Below are 19,571 nucleotides of genomic sequence, written 5' to 3'. Positions count from 1 at the left end.
ACAGCATCTGTGGAGAGAAATCAGAGTTAATATTTCTGGTCTGGTGACCCTTTCTCATACCTCTTTGTTGCAATAGCGCTCAGCATTGACTAAAATTCGAGCCTCAGGCAACTGTCTGAGTGGAGTTTGCACATTCTCCCTGTGTTTACATGGGTTTCCTCCAGGTTCCTCCCACAGTCCGAAGATGTGCAGGCTAGGTGGATTGGCTATGCTAAATTACCCGTAGTGTTCAGGGATGTGTAGATTAGGTGGGTTATGGCCGGGGGGGTGCTCCGAGGTTCGGTGTAGACTTGTTGGGTCCAAGGGTCTGTTTCTACACTGTACGGATTCTATGATTGTGCAAATGCTTTTCATCTGCAAATTTAAGTTGTGTTTTGATTCCAAAGTTTAAATCATTAATTGGAGGACAACAGTGACTGTTAGTGAACCTAAACTGACACCTCTGCCACAGTGCAATTATAGTTACTTTTTACCCTGTTAAAACCCACTGGGGAGCACACTGGAAATCAAGCCCTGTTATTCCCAGAGTCATCAAAGTTTAAAAGAAAAAGTTGTGTGTAATGTGTACCCAACTCCAAACTGTTCAATAACGTAAGAACCAGTTGCTGTTAAGCAAAAAGGACACAGTCAATAATGAATGGTCACTACAGTCTATAGACTGATCAACTTCTTATTGACAATTAAAGCTGCATCAGCACATGCATTTAGCTCCAGATCATTTGCAACTCAAACTTCAACTACTGCTTGTTAAACTGTTGTTTAACAATGCCTACAATGGGGGAATCAGGCTACTTGCTTCTTGGAACTGTAGCCACCCTTTCAAACACTGGTTTTTAAAAGTAAAGTAGTTTGCTTCTGATTTCAGTCCCCTGTGTTTTTTTTAAACAAAAGTATGAAGATACTGTCCTTACATGCCTTTGGCTTTAAACGGGGATAAAGTGACATTTCAAAACTGTGTTTCGTTACAAAACATGTGATAACAAAGCAAAACTTGAATCTATTCATTCTTCCTAACCCCCATACAACATTACACAATCTCAATATTTCATAACCTTTCAACTAAATTGTAACATCTTACAGTCAGGACAATGCTCAGCAATTGTATTATCCTTTCCAAAGATCCAAATAATTTCTTTAGCCTTTTGTTTCACCCATTTAAGGTATCTGAATAGTCTTGTATTCTAATTTTATAAACTCCCAATGGAGACTAGTGGATTATGGCCAGTGCAAGTTAATGTTTCTTGTTTCTGTGTCAGACACAAATTTCAAAAACCACTGAAGAACCACAGCTGAAGAACCAACAATCCTAAGGTCTGCTTTCTACAGCAGAAAATTTCAAATACTGGCTTAGTTTCTTCAACAAGTTTAGGCCACTGAATTATCTATTCCCAACTCATCATCCTGTAACAAGGCAGCACCCACCTCCAAGTCACAGCATTAATTGCCATATTCATAGGTCTGAAAGAATTAGAGGGCCTAATACTGGTTCATTTAAGACAATTGCCTTCAGCTTCTCTAACGTTTCTTGGCATTTTCCTCACTATTAGTGAATAATGACTGTGAGATGAGACCTGCAATCATGAATGTCTTGCACAGAAAGCATGGATGCATTCATTTTTTACTGATCCTGACTGAGAACTTTCACCATGTCGGGATTGGTCCTTTTGTGCTCTGTGCACTCCACCATCATCCCACAATCCCCTGGTGTTTTGGAGCTTGAAGACTCATTTGTTTTTCTTTGGAACATTTTAAAGCTTGAGAAGTTTAAAAAGTATGGAAGAAATGTAACTTGCCACTTGCATCACAGTCATTCCTTCTGGAACAGCCACCTGCTTCATGCCTGGTCATGTCTGAGAAGACCATAACTCCCCAGGATTCCCTGACCCTGTTCTTACAGCTTTCAACCCAAGTCCCCATCTGGAGGGGGTGTAACCTGGCTTCTTTCCCTTTCCACAGCCTGCTTGGACAATCGCCAGTGTGTACAATTTGTCTGGAGCTGGAAGCAGCTGTGTGGCTCAGTGGTGAGGCCAGAGTTTTGTTCTGGTGCATGGAGGACCCTGGGATTCATGGCTATCGGGAACATGCTCCGTGGGGGTCTGGAGATAGCTGCCTATTTGTATACAGCTATCTGGTATGAAAGTGATCGATTTCTCAGTGCATGGTTGCCGGCAGCTTACAGTCAATATTGCCTAGCTGTAGTTGTCCTCAAAAACGGATAAGCTCTGAGAATTGAGTTGTCATATCCATAAATTAAGGATAAACTGACACCCTGCTTTTGTTTGTGCCAAGGTTGTACACAACCCATACTACTCAACTAAATGGCTGATCAAAAACTGGTACAGCTATTAAAAACTGGTCTGATGCCATGTTAAGGTTTTTCCTAAAAGGCAGTGCTGTTCTGAAGCCCTGGCCCTGTAAGACAGCCATTTAACATGAATGCCTGCATTTTTCTGTGCACCCTGCCATAGGGCTTCATGAGCTACTTGGGATGTACAACAGTCATCAACAGTCCATTCTTCGTCCCAATTCAGCAGGGATGTCACTAACTACCCGTCCAAACTCCAAATTAACATAAACAGCACTCCGGAACTCGTTCATCTTGAACTTGAGTATTAATTGTCTGTACTAACTTACATAACTCTGATCTGCTTCCTGAGCCTCAATTACAAGAGACACTCCAAACATCTCTTTTGAACTACTCATTCTTTTCAGAGTTTCAACTACCTCAATATTTGCTTCTAGTAATTACATTCTGGTGTTGGACATTGATGTGGTCTCCACACATGGGAAAGTACCTGAAACCCGTTATCTCAACTGCTCCATTTCTTTAGCCGTAAAAATAGTTAGAGATGGCTTACACTTCTGTCAAGTCATTCCCAGAAGTAAATGATTCAATCCACACAATTTCTTAATTATCCTAGGTGACCAAAAGTTCCAGACAAGTCACTCTCCTATTGGGCTTTGTACAAAAGAACGAATAGAATATACTCTCCATCCATTCCACTTACTAGCATCTTCATTTCAATAACCTGTCGGGGGAGGGGGAAGAACACTTCAACAAGGAGAGTCTGCTTAGAACCCCTGTATCCTTAAGAACAGATCAGGGCTTAGACTCTTTCTTTGTAGAAAATAAAAAGGGTCATCTTTGCCTTAGATTGAAAGTCCAGTAAATTGGAAAGCTTTGCACGTTTTTAAAAACCTTTTGAGATGTCTTTGAATAACAGGGCTTGATTTTCATTGTGCTACACAGGCTCATCTGGGATTGGATTGTAATTGAGTAGTTGATAGAAAGCATGTTTCTCTCCTGAACAGGGATTACTATTTATGAGTGGCTAACCATTCTAGTGAAAAGTAAACAGCTACAAACCATCAGCATTTAAAGCTCATTAAATCTCTAATCCCTTTATAGAAACAAATAGGCAGGGAAAAGTAGATCATGAACAGATGGGAAAACTGAAAAGGCAGTTCAGTAGTGCTTTTTCCCCCCCCAGTTCTGTTATGGAGGTGGCCCTTTGGATGCTTCTGCTGACCAACTCTTTGCTGTAGGTCATATTTCTGCGATTGTTTACTTCTGAAATACAAGGTGGCTTGTTCCCTTATCAAAGGATAGTCTGATATAATCAGTTAAAAGTTACAGCATTCAGCTACTGTTGCAGGAAAAGATCATGTCCCCCCCCCCCCCCAACCCCCAGGTTTACAGAGAGTTGACTACAGAAACAGAGGCTACTCCTGAGCTGGGGAAAAACTGAACACTCCTCTCTTTGGAAGATGCTCCCAACTCTAATCTGTTCACTTACCCAAGAACCAATTACACACTTGCTGCAGGAAAGTAAAGGTCACTCATTGGTAAGTCATCACTAGTCCACAGACCAAATCAACTTGTTGCAGCTTTTGTTGGCATCAGCACAACCGTGCAGTTCAATCATCTGCAACTCAACTCATCAGTTACTATTTGTTCAAATAGTTGTTTGCCTGATGCCTGAAATAGATGTCAGGTTACTGGCTTTCAAAATTGTCCCCACACTTTCAAATATTGGATTTTAAAAACATGGCACTCATTCAGTTCCCAACTTTATATATTCAAAAAAAACACAAAACATGGTCCTACACTGTTTTGTCACCATTTGCCATTCAGTCTGCTACCTTTCACCGAGTCTGAATGCCTGACCCTTATTCACTAACCTGAGGGAATGGAACGCTTTGCCTGCAACGGTAGTAGATTTGCCAACTTTAGGTACATTTAAGTCGTCATTGGATGAGCATATGGACGTACATGGAATAGTGTAGGTTAGATGGGCTTGAGATCGGTACAACAGGTCGGCACAACATCGAGGGCCGAAGGGCCTGTACTGTGCTGTAATGTTCTATGTTCTATTCTGGTTTGCTCTGAGTTTTTTTTTAAAAAAAGTAACTATAAAAAGGTTAGTTAAGCACAACTTTCCATTTTGGGATCAATATGGCATATTAAGTATTTAATTTTCTAGATTTTTAAGAGAAGTCTTTGATTTGCTGTATCATTCCTATCACTGCTGTTAAGATAGCTGGTGCATAGTTCACGGCATATGCCTATTGCCCAAACTTTTAGATAATAGTGCTCAATCTGCCATTTCTAAAGGCTCTATACCTTCCACTAAGTAGCATGCAAATGTACTTCTGCTATCTATTTCCTGAGTGGGTGAATGCAATCTTTCCAGACAGCGAGTTTTAGATATTCTTTAAATTTTTTCCTTTTTAATATATTATGTGCAATCATTTCATTTCTAATCTATGTCACACATACTATTTCCCCAAGTAAATCCTTATGTAATGTTTAGTTCACCTATTCAAGGCATTGCTGTAGGAAGGCATTAAAGATGGCAGATTACAACAACAACATCTGTATATACAAGTTATGGTAAATCTCTCTTTTGGGATTCATCATTGATAACAAGTCCTGACACATACTTTGCTGTTAGAACCTGGCTGGAATAGGTCACATCTCCTGATGTGTTCATAGGAATGTGCCAAAACAGAAATCTCTCTACTTAATTTTTTTGTTTAAAAAAAAGTCTGTCCAAACTCCATCAGGTGAGATGCACGCTCTTCCCTCCTGTTCTTATCCTCTACAATAAGTCACATTATCTACATGACAGAGCAACTCACTACAGGAATCAAATCCTACAGGAGGAAATTCACAGAATTTTTTCTTCTAAATAACCTAATTATAGTTTCTACCTGGATAATGTAACGTGTCATATTTGTTTCAACTTTAGTCAGTAACAGCCAGAAAAGTTAGTTTTCAGCATTATTCTCCAAACTTCCATTCTACCACCAAAGGATAAAAGGAGAAGAGCCAAATTTTGTGAGCGGATGCAAAGAGTTGGAGAAAAAACCCTTGCACTCTTAAATACATAAGAAAAAAAATACTGGAAATCTGAAAATTACCAGAAAAAAAATGGTAGAGAAACTCAGCAGGTCTGGCTACCTCCGTAGAGAGAAACAAGGGTTAACATTTGAGTTTAAGACTTTTTCAGAACTTTGTATCCTTTACCTTACGACTACAATTGTTTTTAGAACAGAAAGCGTGCAAGGGTTTCTTAATCCCTGAAGCTATGGAAAGATTTTGGGAGTTTAAACAAGGCAAATCATTTCTCGTGCTTACAAACCAAGTATAAACTCTTCATAACTGACATGCACATAATAAAAGGACAATTCAATGGAATGCTGTATTACACCTTTACAAAATAGGAAACAAAAAAATAATTGATACTCATGTTTAACTTGTCAGTGAACATTATTGCCAATCCATAGATTGTGCTATTTTCACTCAAAAAAAAAGTGATGTGGTTTCAAAAGCTGAAGTTGTAGATCAGAATTAATGCACAATGCTCGCAACGTGATGGATGTCCTCAAAGTTATAATATGTCTGTTACTGGTGAATTTTTCTCCCCCCACCCCCACTGATGGGTTTGGATTAGGAATCAGACTGGGAAACACAAGATTGAGCAGTCTCCAGGTTTAAAAAGACATGCCTGTCCCTGCCTTGCTCTGTAACTGGTAGTGTTTGTTTTTTTTTGCATAGGAACGTTCTTGCTGAAACTAACTTCAGGTCTTGGTCTTGGTGTAATAAATTTGTACCATGTCAACTCCAAAGTTGGAAGTTTTACTGTTTCCTATTGTCTACATAATGGATTAGAGAATCAGCCTGACAATGAAGGAATGATTAATAACCCATCAGCTTACCAGCTATGTCTTCCAGTGAGCAAACCACTCATTTCACCTCCTCATCCCTGGAATATCTGTTAAATTTCCTCCATTGAGCTGTTAGTAAGGCCCAGGAAGGCACAGTATGAAGACAATTTGCAACGGAGTGGCTGTTTTTAATTCAGGAACTTTCCTGAAGAACAGTCAGACTTTGAGTTAATCCTTGGCAATAAATTTGCAGCAGCAACACAACCAAAAAACCTCTTAGTAGCCAACTTGGTAATTTTTTCTTCAAAGTAAAAAACAATTCTACAGAAATAATATACTGAAAGCAGTCTATTTTTTTTAAAAAGTTGTGAATTGGGCAAGGTTTCACTCGACAAAAAAAAATTCACATGTATTAGATATTGAATTCAATTGGACACAGTATGTTTGTAGTTACAAAAACTAATATTTTATTAAGACAAATACATAACAAAAATGTAGGATTACAATATATAACTGTACACAAAAACCAGCCACAGGGTAGCATTTACAGTTAGCACAAAGTTTAAGACAATCTACATTACATTACATTGCATTGCATTTCTTTCCTTAAACTAAATTACACTTTGTCCCTCGGTCAGGTTAAACTGGAAACACGGCCCAGATTCATTACTGAAGCTGCAGCTTGCCTTTATAAACCTAGACTCTCAAAAAGAAAATCCAGTGTGCATTATATTAATGTACAGGTTTGGAGGATTACACTGTAACATATTACCAAAGTGCAAACCTGTTAACAAAGACAATAACTATGCTCAAAGATTTCCTAAAATTTTGTCCTTGGAGAAATTCAGACAGACAATGGAAGTTAAAAGAAAGAAGGAACGAACAACTTTTAGAATCTATTATTCAAGTCAAGTCCAGTCAAAATCTAATGATGAAATCAAACTGGCTTTTACTTTCGTTTGCTTTTTGTGTCTGTTGTCTGGAAAACACTAGAAGCTGACATGAGATTTTCTATATATTGCCCAAGGACTTGATTTTCAGACTTTAGTTTAAGATTCTCTTCTTTCACAGCATCTACACGTGCTGACAGCTCTGCGCAAACAGAAGAAATATATTAAGGCTTACCTGATCACTAGAATATAAAATACAGTAAAATTGTGGAATGCCCATTCAAATCGTTTTAACCTGGCACAGAAGTAAACAAACATTGCCAATTCTATCCAGGGCTAGTAGGAACTGCTGATGCTGGAGCCTGAGATAACAAGGTGTACAGCTGGATGAACACAGCAGGCCAGGCAGCATCAGAAGAGCGGGAAAATTGTCGTTTCAGGTCTGGACCTTTCTTCTGAAGAAGGGTCCAGACCCGAAACGTCAGCATTCTTGCTCCTCTGATGCTGCCTGGCCTGCTGTGTTCATCCGGCTCTACACCTTGTTAGCCAATTCTATCCAGCTAGAGATTCTACTGGTTATAAACAAAGTCAGTTTATATTTCAGATTTTTGATCAGAAGAAGTAAAAGGAATTCAAAGGGTGAGAATAAAAAAGTGAAAGCAATGCTAAAAGAAGGTTCTTTTTCTAAAGAGACAAACTTGATTTAAGACAGGGCAGAATTTAATAGGTGATGAGGTATCTTGAAGAGACATTTTACATTAAAAGGCCAAAACCAAAACTCGATACAGTAACAGAACTATTCATAACAAATTAGCTTACCTTCTAAAGTGTGCTGGAGTTCCAGCACTTGGTTAATCAGTCGCGTCTTCTCTTCTAATTCTACTTGGTTCTCAGGGTCAATAACTGGAAATGAAGACAAGGCTACATTAGCTCACAGATCAAAAGATGATTGAAAACACAAAGCAGGTCAAGACTCAACAAAGTCCACAAACAAAACCAGTTTGAAATTAAAAAGGTCACCCCTTCATTAGTTTCTTCTCCCTCGTTGTCGCTTTCTATGGTCTTCAGTTAGGATCACTCAAAACTCCTGGTTGGGGTGGGGGGAAAGCAGATGAATTTGCCCCTAAAAATGCCCAGTGGTGATCAGAGAACAATCACTACCATAAATGTTAGAGAACTGGAGGAGCTGCTCCCCCAGTCAGAGGAGTTGTCTCTTGTATTTAGTCATTTGGTTCACTATCGACCTTTCAGCAGCAAAACTCAGGACAAATATAACCTGTGATTGGAGTTGTAGTGAGAAGCCAAGTGCCAGCAGTCTGCAAATATGGCAGGAGACAGGCGATTGGAGGGGTGATGGCGGGGCAAGAAGTGAAGTTAGCAGGGTAAGGGCCAGAGAAGCAAAGCTGCGAAGTGCAGAAGAGCATCTTCAAAACAAAAAGAAAGGAGCTTTTCTAAACTGCTTCACTAAGAAATAATTGATACTTGTCATAAACAGTGTCAACTGGATAATAATAAGTGGATTCATTTTATAAAACCTTTCATTTATGTTATCACATCTCAAAGCACCTCTCATACTATGAGCTACTGGAGGTGATGTGACCGTTCCACCCAAATTTAACTATTTAGACCTCACCATCTTTGCAAATAGCATTTATGGTGATGGTTTGGTGTATATTAAATTACATTTGAGGAAAAAACAGGTTGATAACTTATGCCTGTTTGAACATAAGAAATTGAGAGTTTGCTTGTGTTTTGGGTTTTTTGTTTAGTAGAAAGATGATGATGGACCCTTTTGTTGGATTTTTCTAAATCTGCTTCTGAGTCAAAATACCCCGTACAAATACGACAGGCATAATTATTTATACATGGTTAAATCATTTAATAATGGAATCACTAAGAATGGATCCAAAAACGAACTTTTAAAACAAGCTGAAAAAGAAATCTCAAAGAAAATGTTTTGGTCCTGGTCAGATGGTTTTCATACTTTCCTAGTGTGGGTCTTTCAATCATTCTCAGAATTGTCCCTTGTATACTTCTTTGGGCATGCCTGCATTTTCGAGTTCACCTTATTAATAGAAAGGCCAAAAGACTGACCTTCACAGAAAACCGCAACCTATGACTTCAACATCAAAACACTTCTTCACGTCATTTTCACTTTAACTAGAATACTGGAGTTCTGTAAAAACTGGTTACCCCCCCATTAGAAGACAGTATAACCACAGCACCTACAAATTCCATATCACATAAGGCATCCATTAGTGGTCAAGTCGTAACTCATTCATAATAAAATACTTACATGGGGGCGGGGGGAGAGAAACTAAGCATGTTGTTGACTGCAACACAAAAATTCCATAAGCTGTTTAGGTAACTTTTCAATCCCTACGTGTGTAATCTTCAACCACAATCTCTGACCTTCTTTAGCATTATACTTGGGCTCAGCGCCTATAGCCAAGGCTGCTGCATCCCAAAAAAATTTAAAAATTTTCTGAAGGAGTCAATAAAGCTGCAAGCACAAACTAAAATTAGAGTTCAGCAGGCACATTCATGGCAACCACATGTTTCCGTTCTCAATGATGCCAGCTGAAGGTGCAATCTTCCCACTGAAAAAAAAGTACATAAATTACTGTCGGCTGTTCCCACACACATTTCACCAGATGCCAGTTCAGACATCACACTCAATCTCTACCTTCCACCAGCAACTCTAGGGTCCACAGCACGCTCAGGTCAAAGACCTAATCAACAAAATGTGACGATTGAGTGAAATCACAGAACATTGACTCCTGTATGAATTTACAAGATGCCAACCATACACCTTTGCAATGATAATGGGAACTGCAGATGCTGGAGAATCCAAGATAACAAAGTGTGAAGCTGGATGAACACAGCAGGCCAAGCAGCATCTCAGGAGCACAAAAGCTGACGGTTTGGGCCTAGACCCTTCATCAGAGCTTTGTTTTGGTGAATACAGCAGGAGCAAACATTCCTCTTTGGAAAGTAGAATGCAGAATAGAGATGACTGACATGCACTTTGAAAGCTACAATAGTTAATTCAAACTTTAAGTCTTACCTTCCATATCTGCATTCATCATGAACAGATCACTGTCAAGTTTTGAGTCAGAGATAGTAGATCCAGAATCCACTGAAACAAAAAACAAAGTTATTTTTAGATCCATTAAAAAAAAACTAAATTTCTCAATTGTTAGATATCTCATTATGTAGCCCATACAACAAGGAGAAATCCCAGGTTTTATCCCTCGTCAAGGTCAGAAGTCACACGACACCAAGTTACAGTCGAACAGGTTTATCAGGTGATGTGAAGAAAAGCATGCAGGCACAGAATTTATAGGCAGAGAGAGATTAAGAGATCATACAATTAGTGTGAATGGAGTGTCAACTGACTAAAGAATAAATCTCTGCAGGTGATCAAGAATGTCAAAAAAGGTGTGAGTAAAGTGTCAACAGCTGAATAGCAAGTGAAGGGATGACCTATAATCCAATTAAAATGATGCAGAGAGATCACTACAAAAATTAAAAAGAGTGGTGCTGGAGACAAACCAAATGACTGGAATAACATGACAATAGGTATAAGAGTCAGATGGCAAACAAAGTAACAAGTAATCCAAAACCGTACAAGCTAATTAAATGGTAGAGAGATCATATCAAGTTATCAAAGTGACAATGTCAAAACATTATCCCTAGTCTGTTAGATTACCGGTTCTCAGTTTGAGGCAGTGATGAGACCGCTGTTACCCATCAACAGAACTGCACTTGAAATCAGGGGAGTCTTCACTTTGGAAAATTAACTAGTGAAGTGCTACGGGACGCAGTGTTCACAGTGGTTTGCAGTACATGTCAGTGACTTGGATAAAGGATAGTGAAAGTAGTGTAGCACAAAACTTGTGGATGCCACAAAAATAAGTGGCAAGGCAAGAGACAAGAATTAAGACAAGGAGGCTACAGAGGAATCCAAGATAATAAAGTGTGAGGCTGGATGAACACAGCAGGCCCAGCAGCATCTCAGGAGCACAAAAGCTGACGTTTCAGGCCTAGGCCCTTCATCAGAGAGGAATATAGACAGGTTAAAAAAGACCAATGGCAAAAACCTGGCATATGGAACACATTGTGGGAAAATTCTGAGGTAATGCACTTTCGCAGTAAGAAGAGGGATTGAATATTATTTTAACGGAGAAAAAAATGCAGAATGCTGAAGTGAGGGGGGGGGGGTTTGGAATTTGGGATCCTCAGCATGAATAACAAAAAAAACTCGCATACAAAGTTCACCAGGTAATAGGGAAGGCAAATGGTATACTAGTGTTGTAAAGTTGGGTCTGGTACTTGTGGACTGGGAAACAGAAAGTTAGAATTTCATGCTTGTAAAGTGCTAGTGTGGGGTGGGGGTGGGAAGCATTGTATGGTCTCTTTGAAAGATGATGTGCTTTTCTATGCTTAGAGATTTTCTTAAAAACGTCTGCAAGCAGTAGATTGAAAGCACAGAACAACTGAATTGAATCATTTGTCATCAAAAGGCCATACAGTTAGCAGGCCAAACAGCAGTTTTTAAACAAGACAATGTGTTGGATTGCATTTAACCAATCAATCAATTTGAACCAGGCAATTAGATACCAAAAACCAATTAAATTTAAATCTGACAATTTTGACAACACAGGATCAATCCTATCATAAGAAACTGATGTGTCATCAAGGGTATAAGAGAAGGGGCAGTTGTGTAAAGACGTGAAAGTTAATTGCCACCGGTCAGAGCTGCTGTGCAGAGGGACTTGGGTGTCCTTGTGCATGAATCCGTAAAAGTAGAATTGCAGGTACAGCAGGAAATTAAAAAGGCAAGTGAAATTTTGTCTGTCATTGCTCGAGGGATGGAGTTTAAAAACAGGGAGGCTATGCTGCAGCTGTATGGGGTCCTGGTGAGGCCACACCTGGAGTACTGTGTGCAGTTTTGGTCTCCTTACTAAAGAGATATACTAGCACTGGAGGGGTTGCAGAGGAGATTCACTCGGTTGATTCCAGAGTTGAGAGGGTTGGATTATGAGGAGAGACTGAGTAGACTGGGATTATACTCATTGGAATTCAGAAGAATGAGGGGAGATTTTATGGAAACATGATTATGAAGGGAATAGATAAGGTGAAGGCAGGGAGGTTTTTTCCGGTCAGGTGAAACAGGATGAGGGGCATTGCCTCAAAGTAAAGGCAAGCAGATGTAGGAGTGAGGTCAGTAGGAACTTCTTCACCCAAAGGGTTGTGAATCTGTGGAATTCCCCGCCCAGTGAAGTGACTGAAGCTTCCTCGCTGAATGTTTTTAAAGGCAAGGCTAGATAACTTTTTGAACAGTGAAGGAATTCAGGGTTATGGCGTGCGGGTGCGCAAGTGGAGCAGAGTCTCAAAAAAAAAGTCAGCCATAATCTAATTACATGGCGGGGTAGGCTCAAGGGGCCTGATGGCCTACTCCTTATGTAGGAGTTAACAGGCTTCAATTCTCAAGAGAGAATTGCTGGCTCTCAGACTTCACTATATCTTACAGAAAGCACCATCTGAAAAAACAAAAGGTAATTACAGCACGAGTAGTGAATATTCTTGAAGAATCAAAAGGAGGAGGCCTTCCTGACAGAAGAATTGGCAGAGAAGGCACAGAATTCCAGAAGACATGGCTGTAGTTGACAGACTAAATGTTACATTTTTAAATATTTTTTTAAATATGTGGGACTTATGTTTATTGGAACAGCATACTTTTAGAATCTTGTTTTATTCAGGAATGGCTAGTAGTTGGAAGGGATTTAGTTTGTTAATAGTTTAGTTAATTTGCTCACTGTTAGAGTTAAATAAATTGTCACTTGTTGATTGTAAAGTTAGTGTCAGAAGTTTATTTTATTTAATCACTAGAAGTTGCTGAATGGTAAGGTGCACCAAGTTACACATTCATTTTACAGATTAGAGAGCAAAGTGCTCCTCTTTGGGTGTTTCAGTTTTAGATCTCAGGTGGGTGGGTGGGTGGGTGGGTGGGTGGGTGGGGAATCAACCTCCGCTTTATAATACTAGCCTTTAGTTCAAATGGAATGGAGTTTAAAAAAAATATCTTGTTAAAGCCATACAAAGTATTATTAGACTGCACATGGAACACAGTTTTGGGTCCCTTTATCGAAGGGAAGATACACTGGCAATGCAGATATTTCAGAAGGATTTTATGAAGAAAGGTTGTGTAGTCTGGGTTTAGAGTTTAGATGAATGAGGAAACCTCAAATATATAAAAGAGATTCTCAGTGGGCTTGACAGAGTAGACAAAGAGGTTGTTTCTAATCATGGGAGTCTAGAACCAAAGGACATCTCTCAGGGTAAATGGTCACTCACTTTAAAAAGAAGGGATTTCTTCTCAGAAGGCAGTGGTGCTATGAAATTCTTTATTGCAGAGGGCTGTTGACCTGGGTCACTGAGTGTACACAAGGCTTAGATGGATATTTTTGATCAGATAGGGAAGAGAGGGTTATGGGGAAAGGCAGAGGAATAAAATGAAAGAGAATTATCAGATCAGACAATCTCAATGGGTCAAATGACTTCCTGCTCCTATGCCGTGATCCAATTAATAACAGTACCTTACTGATCACCATGTGGCAGCTCCTGCTAGCAGGGGAGTGCTTAGAGGCAGCAGGTGACAAGTGGATTATTCCACAATGATGCCCTCGTAACACTAAAGTGCTCGTCAGTAATGCCTAGGCTCAAACTATGAAGAATGCTTGCTGGGAACTTATCAATAAGGTGATGGGCATTTGCTAAGTATAAAAACACTAGATTTTGCTTTATCCACAAACAAAATGTTTCACACAGGTTGAAATCATATTATTTTAACAATTGTATCAATTTTTCAGTCCATAAAGCAAAACAAAGACAGGGCCTAATTTTACCAGAAATTTGCTAGAGTCCATTTTCTCTCTGTGACCTGGTAAGTTCAGACATGATGGCTCACAGTTAGTGAGGCAAGTTTGGGGTTACGTCCCTTGGCATCACTTGTCTGATGCCAGTCTGATTTTGCCATTTGTCAGAGGTGGGAGTATTTGCCACCCCAGGATCTCTGGGGCCAGTCCTATCTTTAAAAGGCTGTCAAGTCCAACATTATGCCAAGTGGTTTGTGTGACGTGTTCCCCATTCCCCAGAGCTGAGCAGATAAAGGAAAATTGGTAGCCCACTTTGCAGGTCAGGGACTTTAAGGTCCTGGTGGATGGAGCTGTTTAGAGAAAGGATGCTGTATTCCCCCAGGACTGGCAACACAGGCCACATTGCCAGACCGTGCCATTCTGGACAGAGACGGCCAGAGTCAGCGTGGTCTCCACTACCTGCAGGTGGCGAATAACAAATGATTTTATTGTCACACATACCTTACAGTGCAAAATACAGTGAGAAGCTTTCATTTGTCATCACAATACAGTGCCATTTTAAAGGAGGGCACAAATAAAAAGATATAGTTTAAAGAGAAGCCCATCTATGTTTCACTGCTAGGCCGATTCACCTCAGCCGCTGCCATCTGGCGTGGGCCCAACATCAACGTCACATCTCTCCTTGCGGCTCACCTTAGTGTCACCATGATGCCCTCTGCTGCTGCCAGCAGTGAACATGGACTCAACCAACAACAAAGCCCCAGGTGCCATCTTTCACAGCAGGTCACTTCTGACAATGTAGCAGCTGCTGAGTCCAGGGTCCAGTGCTTGCCCCAGAACAGTATTAGGCCTTACTTATTTCTGTGCTGGACCCACTCTCCTTCACTCAGGGCTGCCTGTTCCCCACATCCAGCAGTGGCAGGTAGCACCCAACCTGAGGGAAAAACCACAAGCAGAGCACCACCATCCACCACAGCTCCCACCACCCACTGTTTCCCATCCCTCCCCTGCCCCAAGAAAGTCTCCTTCTCTCAGGAGATACCAGAGGGTTACACATCCACCCTGCCTAGCACCTTTAGCCCTGGGGGAGTTCAAGCGAGGCTGGCATGCCTCCCCAAACAGGGCATACACATCATGTTTGGGCCTTCTAGACACAAGTGCCCTGGGTTGCCCAGCCAAACATCCAGAGCAAACAGACTTCACTGCAGGCCAGGCTCCCACCACTCCACCTGCAGAACCCAGGTCTGCACGGAGGTACCATGGAAGGGAAAGACAGAATGATTTTCTGGTAAAGACAACAGGGGTGAAACAGCATAAATTGATTGCATTTTTAAATATAATGTCTATTTTTCATTAGCTATGTACACGAATGGCCATCTGTCCTGAAGTAGAACACTGACTATTTGCAATGAGAAGCAAAAAGGGAAAACACTGTCGATTGGAGTCATATCTGAAACAAAAGAAAGATGGTCGAGTATTGGAGGTCAATAACCTCAGTCCCAAAACGCCACAGTAAGGAGTTCCTCAGGATACTGTCCTAAGCGCAACCACCACAGCTGCTTCAATGACGTACCCTCTATCATAAGGTCAGACATGGGGATGTTCACCAATGTTCAGCACCATCTGTAACTGCTCAGATACCAAAGCAGTTTATGTCTATATGCAGCAAGACCTGAGCAACATTCAGGCTTCAGCTGACAAGTGACAAGTACCATCTCCAACATGACAGAAGCCCATCAGCCTTTGACATCCAAATGACATTACCATCACTTTATCCCCCATTATTAACATGCTGGGTTACTACTGACAGAAACTGAACAGGACCAGACACAAATATGTGGCTACAAGAGCAGGCTGGAGGCTGGAAATCCTGTGGCAAGTAACTCAGGGTTCCCAAAGCCTGCTCATGATATACAAGGCACAAACCAGGAGCACAGCGGAATACTCTTCACTTGCCTGGATGACCGTAGCTCCAATAAGATAGTCAAGATGATGAGCATCATCCAGGACAAAGTAACCTAATTGCTTGGCACCACACCCTTCAATATTGTCTCCCTCCACTGACGCACTGGGGTAGCAATGTGTATCATCTACAAAAGGTAGTGCAACATTTCTTCAACAGCATCTTCCAAACCTGAAAAGTGTACCGTCCAGAATGACAAGGGCAGCAGATACATGGGAATCAGCAAGTTCCCGTCCAAGCCACCCACCATGCCGACATAGAAATGTATTGCTGCTCCTCTGTTGTCACCGGATCAAAATTCCTTCCTAACAGCACATGAACTACAGCAGTTCAAGCAGCAACTCTAGGAATAAACAATAAATGCTCGTCTAGTCAGCCATATCCACATCCCATGAAGCATTAAATATTGATCCCAAAATAAAACTGGTCAGGCAAGTAAGCTGACAGGACACAAGTCAAATGCTTAAAATGATACTATTGACAAAAGCAATTTTAAAAACAGACAATGTTAGATACAGATATGACACCTTATAACCAGTTAAATAAAGCTTCCATTTTAGAATGTATAAAAGCAAAACATGCTTTTAAACAAAGCAAGCAGATTAATTATTTAATTAACTCATCTAAAGCATTAACAAGAACAGCAATGGGTATTAATTTAGAATGCAGACTACTCTGACATTCAAGGAAGAATAGGAAGCCTGAACACAATCCAGCATTTCATATGCAGCACAGTAGTAATTTACAGAAAAATTGTTTTTACAAAAACTACAGGAGAGATTTTTCTAAAAAAAACACAAAAACTCATCCTATTAGCCTACTTGTTTGTGGGCTCGGCCCAGTTAATTTGTCTCAAACATACAAAAAACATGAAAATATCTGATTTGCTGAGAAAATGCATAATTCCTTCACATATTTTGAGGGTGATAATCAAGAAAGAATGTGTCCTGATTGAATCCTGATGTGGTTTTCCACAAACTCCAGAACTGAAGAACACAAGCCTATGTTCAGAAGGAAGCTGCACTGGCAACTTTAATTATGTTTATAGTAAAGTATAAAAAGTACAGACTGGACAATGTCAACAGTAGACTGGTGATTTCTGTGTCTAATCACATACTATATTTGGCAGGGACATGGCATCACAGAAGACCACAGGGAGGATGAAAGAATGAGTTGGACATTAAAAGTTTCAGAGGACTTTTAGCAATTCTCTGCTCGTCTTTTTAAATCACGCTAATCCCATGATAACTCTGGCTGCAGCACAAATCACTGCAAAATATCTACAGGGCTTTTTTTTTAAAAAATGGATTTCTCTTTCCTGCTACTGTCAATCCCCACACTATCATCTCTCAGAGAAGCTAGGAGTAAGAATAGGCCATTCAACCCCCTGAGCCTGCTCCACCACTTAACATGGTCCTGGTTGGTCATGGAGCTCAATGCCCTTATTCCACACCCCCGCCCCCAATAACCCTTGATCCCTTTAGCCACAAGCTATATTTACCTTATTTCTTGAGAACACAATGTTTTGGCCTCAATCACTTTGAGGTAGCAAATTCCACAGGCTTGCCCAGCTGACGAAATTTTCTCATCTCAGTCCTTAAAATGGACATATTCCCTATTCTGCAACCATAAACGCCCCCGCCCAAGATCCTGGCCTCCCTCCCTATCAGAAACATCCTTCCCTCATCCAACCTATCCACATTCAAACCGTGGCCAAATTTTGCTCTACTCCCCCGGAAATAAGGGGGAAATCTGCAGAAGCTAAATCAAACGGAGATCAAATGTAACGTGGCTCCACAGAGGGGAACAAGCCTGGGGCCTGAAGATGGGAATCGGTGTACGTTTCAGTTGTTAAACTGACCAAGGACCCAGTTTCTAGGTTAAAAAGTAAACCCCACCGTGTGTAGAAACAATGCCAGTAAAAGCAGTTTCATTTTGGGGAAAGGTATGACCAGGTTCATGACAAACTAAAGGAGTTTTTTTTTAAAAAATGACACGGTTTTGTTGCATGGAAGCTAGACACAGAGAGCAGCTCCTCTTGGAACTGAGCGGTAGACCTCACCAGTTCCCCTAAACCACCTTCTGGAAGGGATCTAATCGGATATTTCCTCTCGATCTGCAGGGATAAGGCCTAAGCTACCGGCATTTTCAAAAGAGCCTTAGTTTTATTTTGCAGAGGGAAGGAAGCTGTATTTGCAAAATGCTAATAGCGAGTCCAATGCTGCAGCTTCTCTCTCTCTCTCTCGAGGCCCGGCCAGCCGCTCCCCAGGAGAACAACACCTACCTTGTCCGTACTAGGTACTCGAGGCTAGAGGGGTTTAAATTTAAGAAAAGGCGTCGACAATGATATAGGTGGAGTAAGCGAGAGGTTTCAATCACTGAAATGAACAGGCCGGCCACAAGAGGGAGAATTGAACAAACCCCAGGCAGGCAAGGCTAACACATACTGAACAGAGGCAGGAGAAACAGGCTTCCTGTTCACTGAAAAAAAACACACACACCTGACAGCCAGGCTTTTAAAAACAAACAACCAGCTCTTTGTAAAATGTGCCCTCTGTCCAATGAAACCAACCTGCTCATGAAAAACGTGGGCACCCGCAAGCTTAAGAAAGTTGAAAATCCCACATTTAATTTGTTTAAAGGATCAAGTGGATGACACGTCAAGGCGAGAAATTCAGTTGCCAAGTTTACAAACCGTATTGACTTTTCCACGTTTAAACCACATTTGTTTCCCTCAGCTGGAAACCACGAGATAGGCAAATACATCCGCTCAATGCCGTTTGCAACATCAGTAAGTCACTTCTGTCAGACTTTTTTTTGGCATCTTCACAATTAGCTACGTGAGTATAATCGAGATAGGACTTTTTTTAAAAAAAGTGAAATCGTTGATTCCTGTCAAAAAAGGTAGATGAGAACGCACTTGCGCAGCTTTAGAGCCAAAAATACCCGTGATAGGAACTGCCTGGTCAACACTGGCTAACTCAAAATGATCCACTTCTCTGTACCAACAGTTAGTGAAACAGCTGAAGAGAAATAATAGTACAGAGCGTTTTTGACTCATTAATGCACAAAACAATATTTGCATTTATTCCACGCCTACAAAAAGTGCATTGACCCTCAATCTAAAGCAACGGAACTTTTTTTCAGAAACTGAGCAAAGCCAAACATTCAATCCCAATTCCGAAGCATCAGAAAGGTCTCTACGCTTTTCCATTCCCTGTGCACTGAGTTACTAGTTAATCATTAACTCGACTTTACCGGAGTCATCAGTTAATGAAATGGTGGTGAATACGCTATCCTCTTCTGTACTCGCAGCTTGATCCATATCCAACAGCAAAACAATGTCTCTGGGCACCAGGACGGAGTCAGAAATGACTTATTTAAGACGGGCCGGTCTTATTTCAACAGCATAGTTCAATAACTGAAACCTGAACGGCTACCTTTCCCTGGTACCTGATCTTTTGCACGGGGTATAGTTCGTCCGGAAATTGTTATGAACAGGGCATAAAATTTAATGACCTTAGAAAATGCTTGACTCAACAAGACAGTGCTCTCGGTATTCTCCCTCTGTTTATTGTCCTGTCTTTAATTGGATAATAAATTAGTAATGCTGATGGGCCGAAGGGCGTCTTTCCGCTTTGTCTAAACTCTGACGTGGCCTTCTCC

General features: G+C 40.8%; 1 protein-coding gene across 5 annotated transcripts; it reads right to left on the bottom strand.

Moving 5' to 3' along the window:
* Nucleotides 1-6,641: 6,641 nt before the first annotated feature.
* Nucleotides 6,642-19,360, bottom strand: LOC125449765 (short coiled-coil protein). Of its 5 annotated transcripts, none has more exons than XM_048525993.2 (4): nt 19,164-19,360; nt 10,129-10,200; nt 7,881-7,964; nt 6,642-7,263 (listed from the first exon to the last, which is right to left on the bottom strand). In XM_048525993.2, the coding sequence occupies exons 1-4, from the start codon at nt 19,228-19,230 to the stop codon at nt 7,121-7,123; spliced, it is 366 nt and encodes a 121-aa protein (XP_048381950.1). In that variant the 5' UTR covers nt 19,231-19,360; the 3' UTR covers nt 6,642-7,120. The 5 variants fall into 5 exon arrangements, with proteins under 5 accessions (XP_048381950.1, XP_048382781.1, XP_059496890.1 ...); XM_048526824.2 differs by lacking the exon at nt 19,164-19,360 and adding an exon at nt 18,601-18,882; XM_059640907.1 differs by lacking the exon at nt 19,164-19,360 and adding an exon at nt 17,407-17,541.
* Between the last annotated feature and the right edge of the window lie 211 nt (nt 19,361-19,571).

This window comes from Stegostoma tigrinum, chromosome 1 (genome assembly GCF_030684315.1).
Source record: "Stegostoma tigrinum isolate sSteTig4 chromosome 1, sSteTig4.hap1, whole genome shotgun sequence".
Classification (NCBI taxonomy): domain Eukaryota; kingdom Metazoa; phylum Chordata; class Chondrichthyes; order Orectolobiformes; family Stegostomatidae; genus Stegostoma; species Stegostoma tigrinum.
This window is presented reverse-complemented; position numbering and strand designations above follow the sequence as displayed.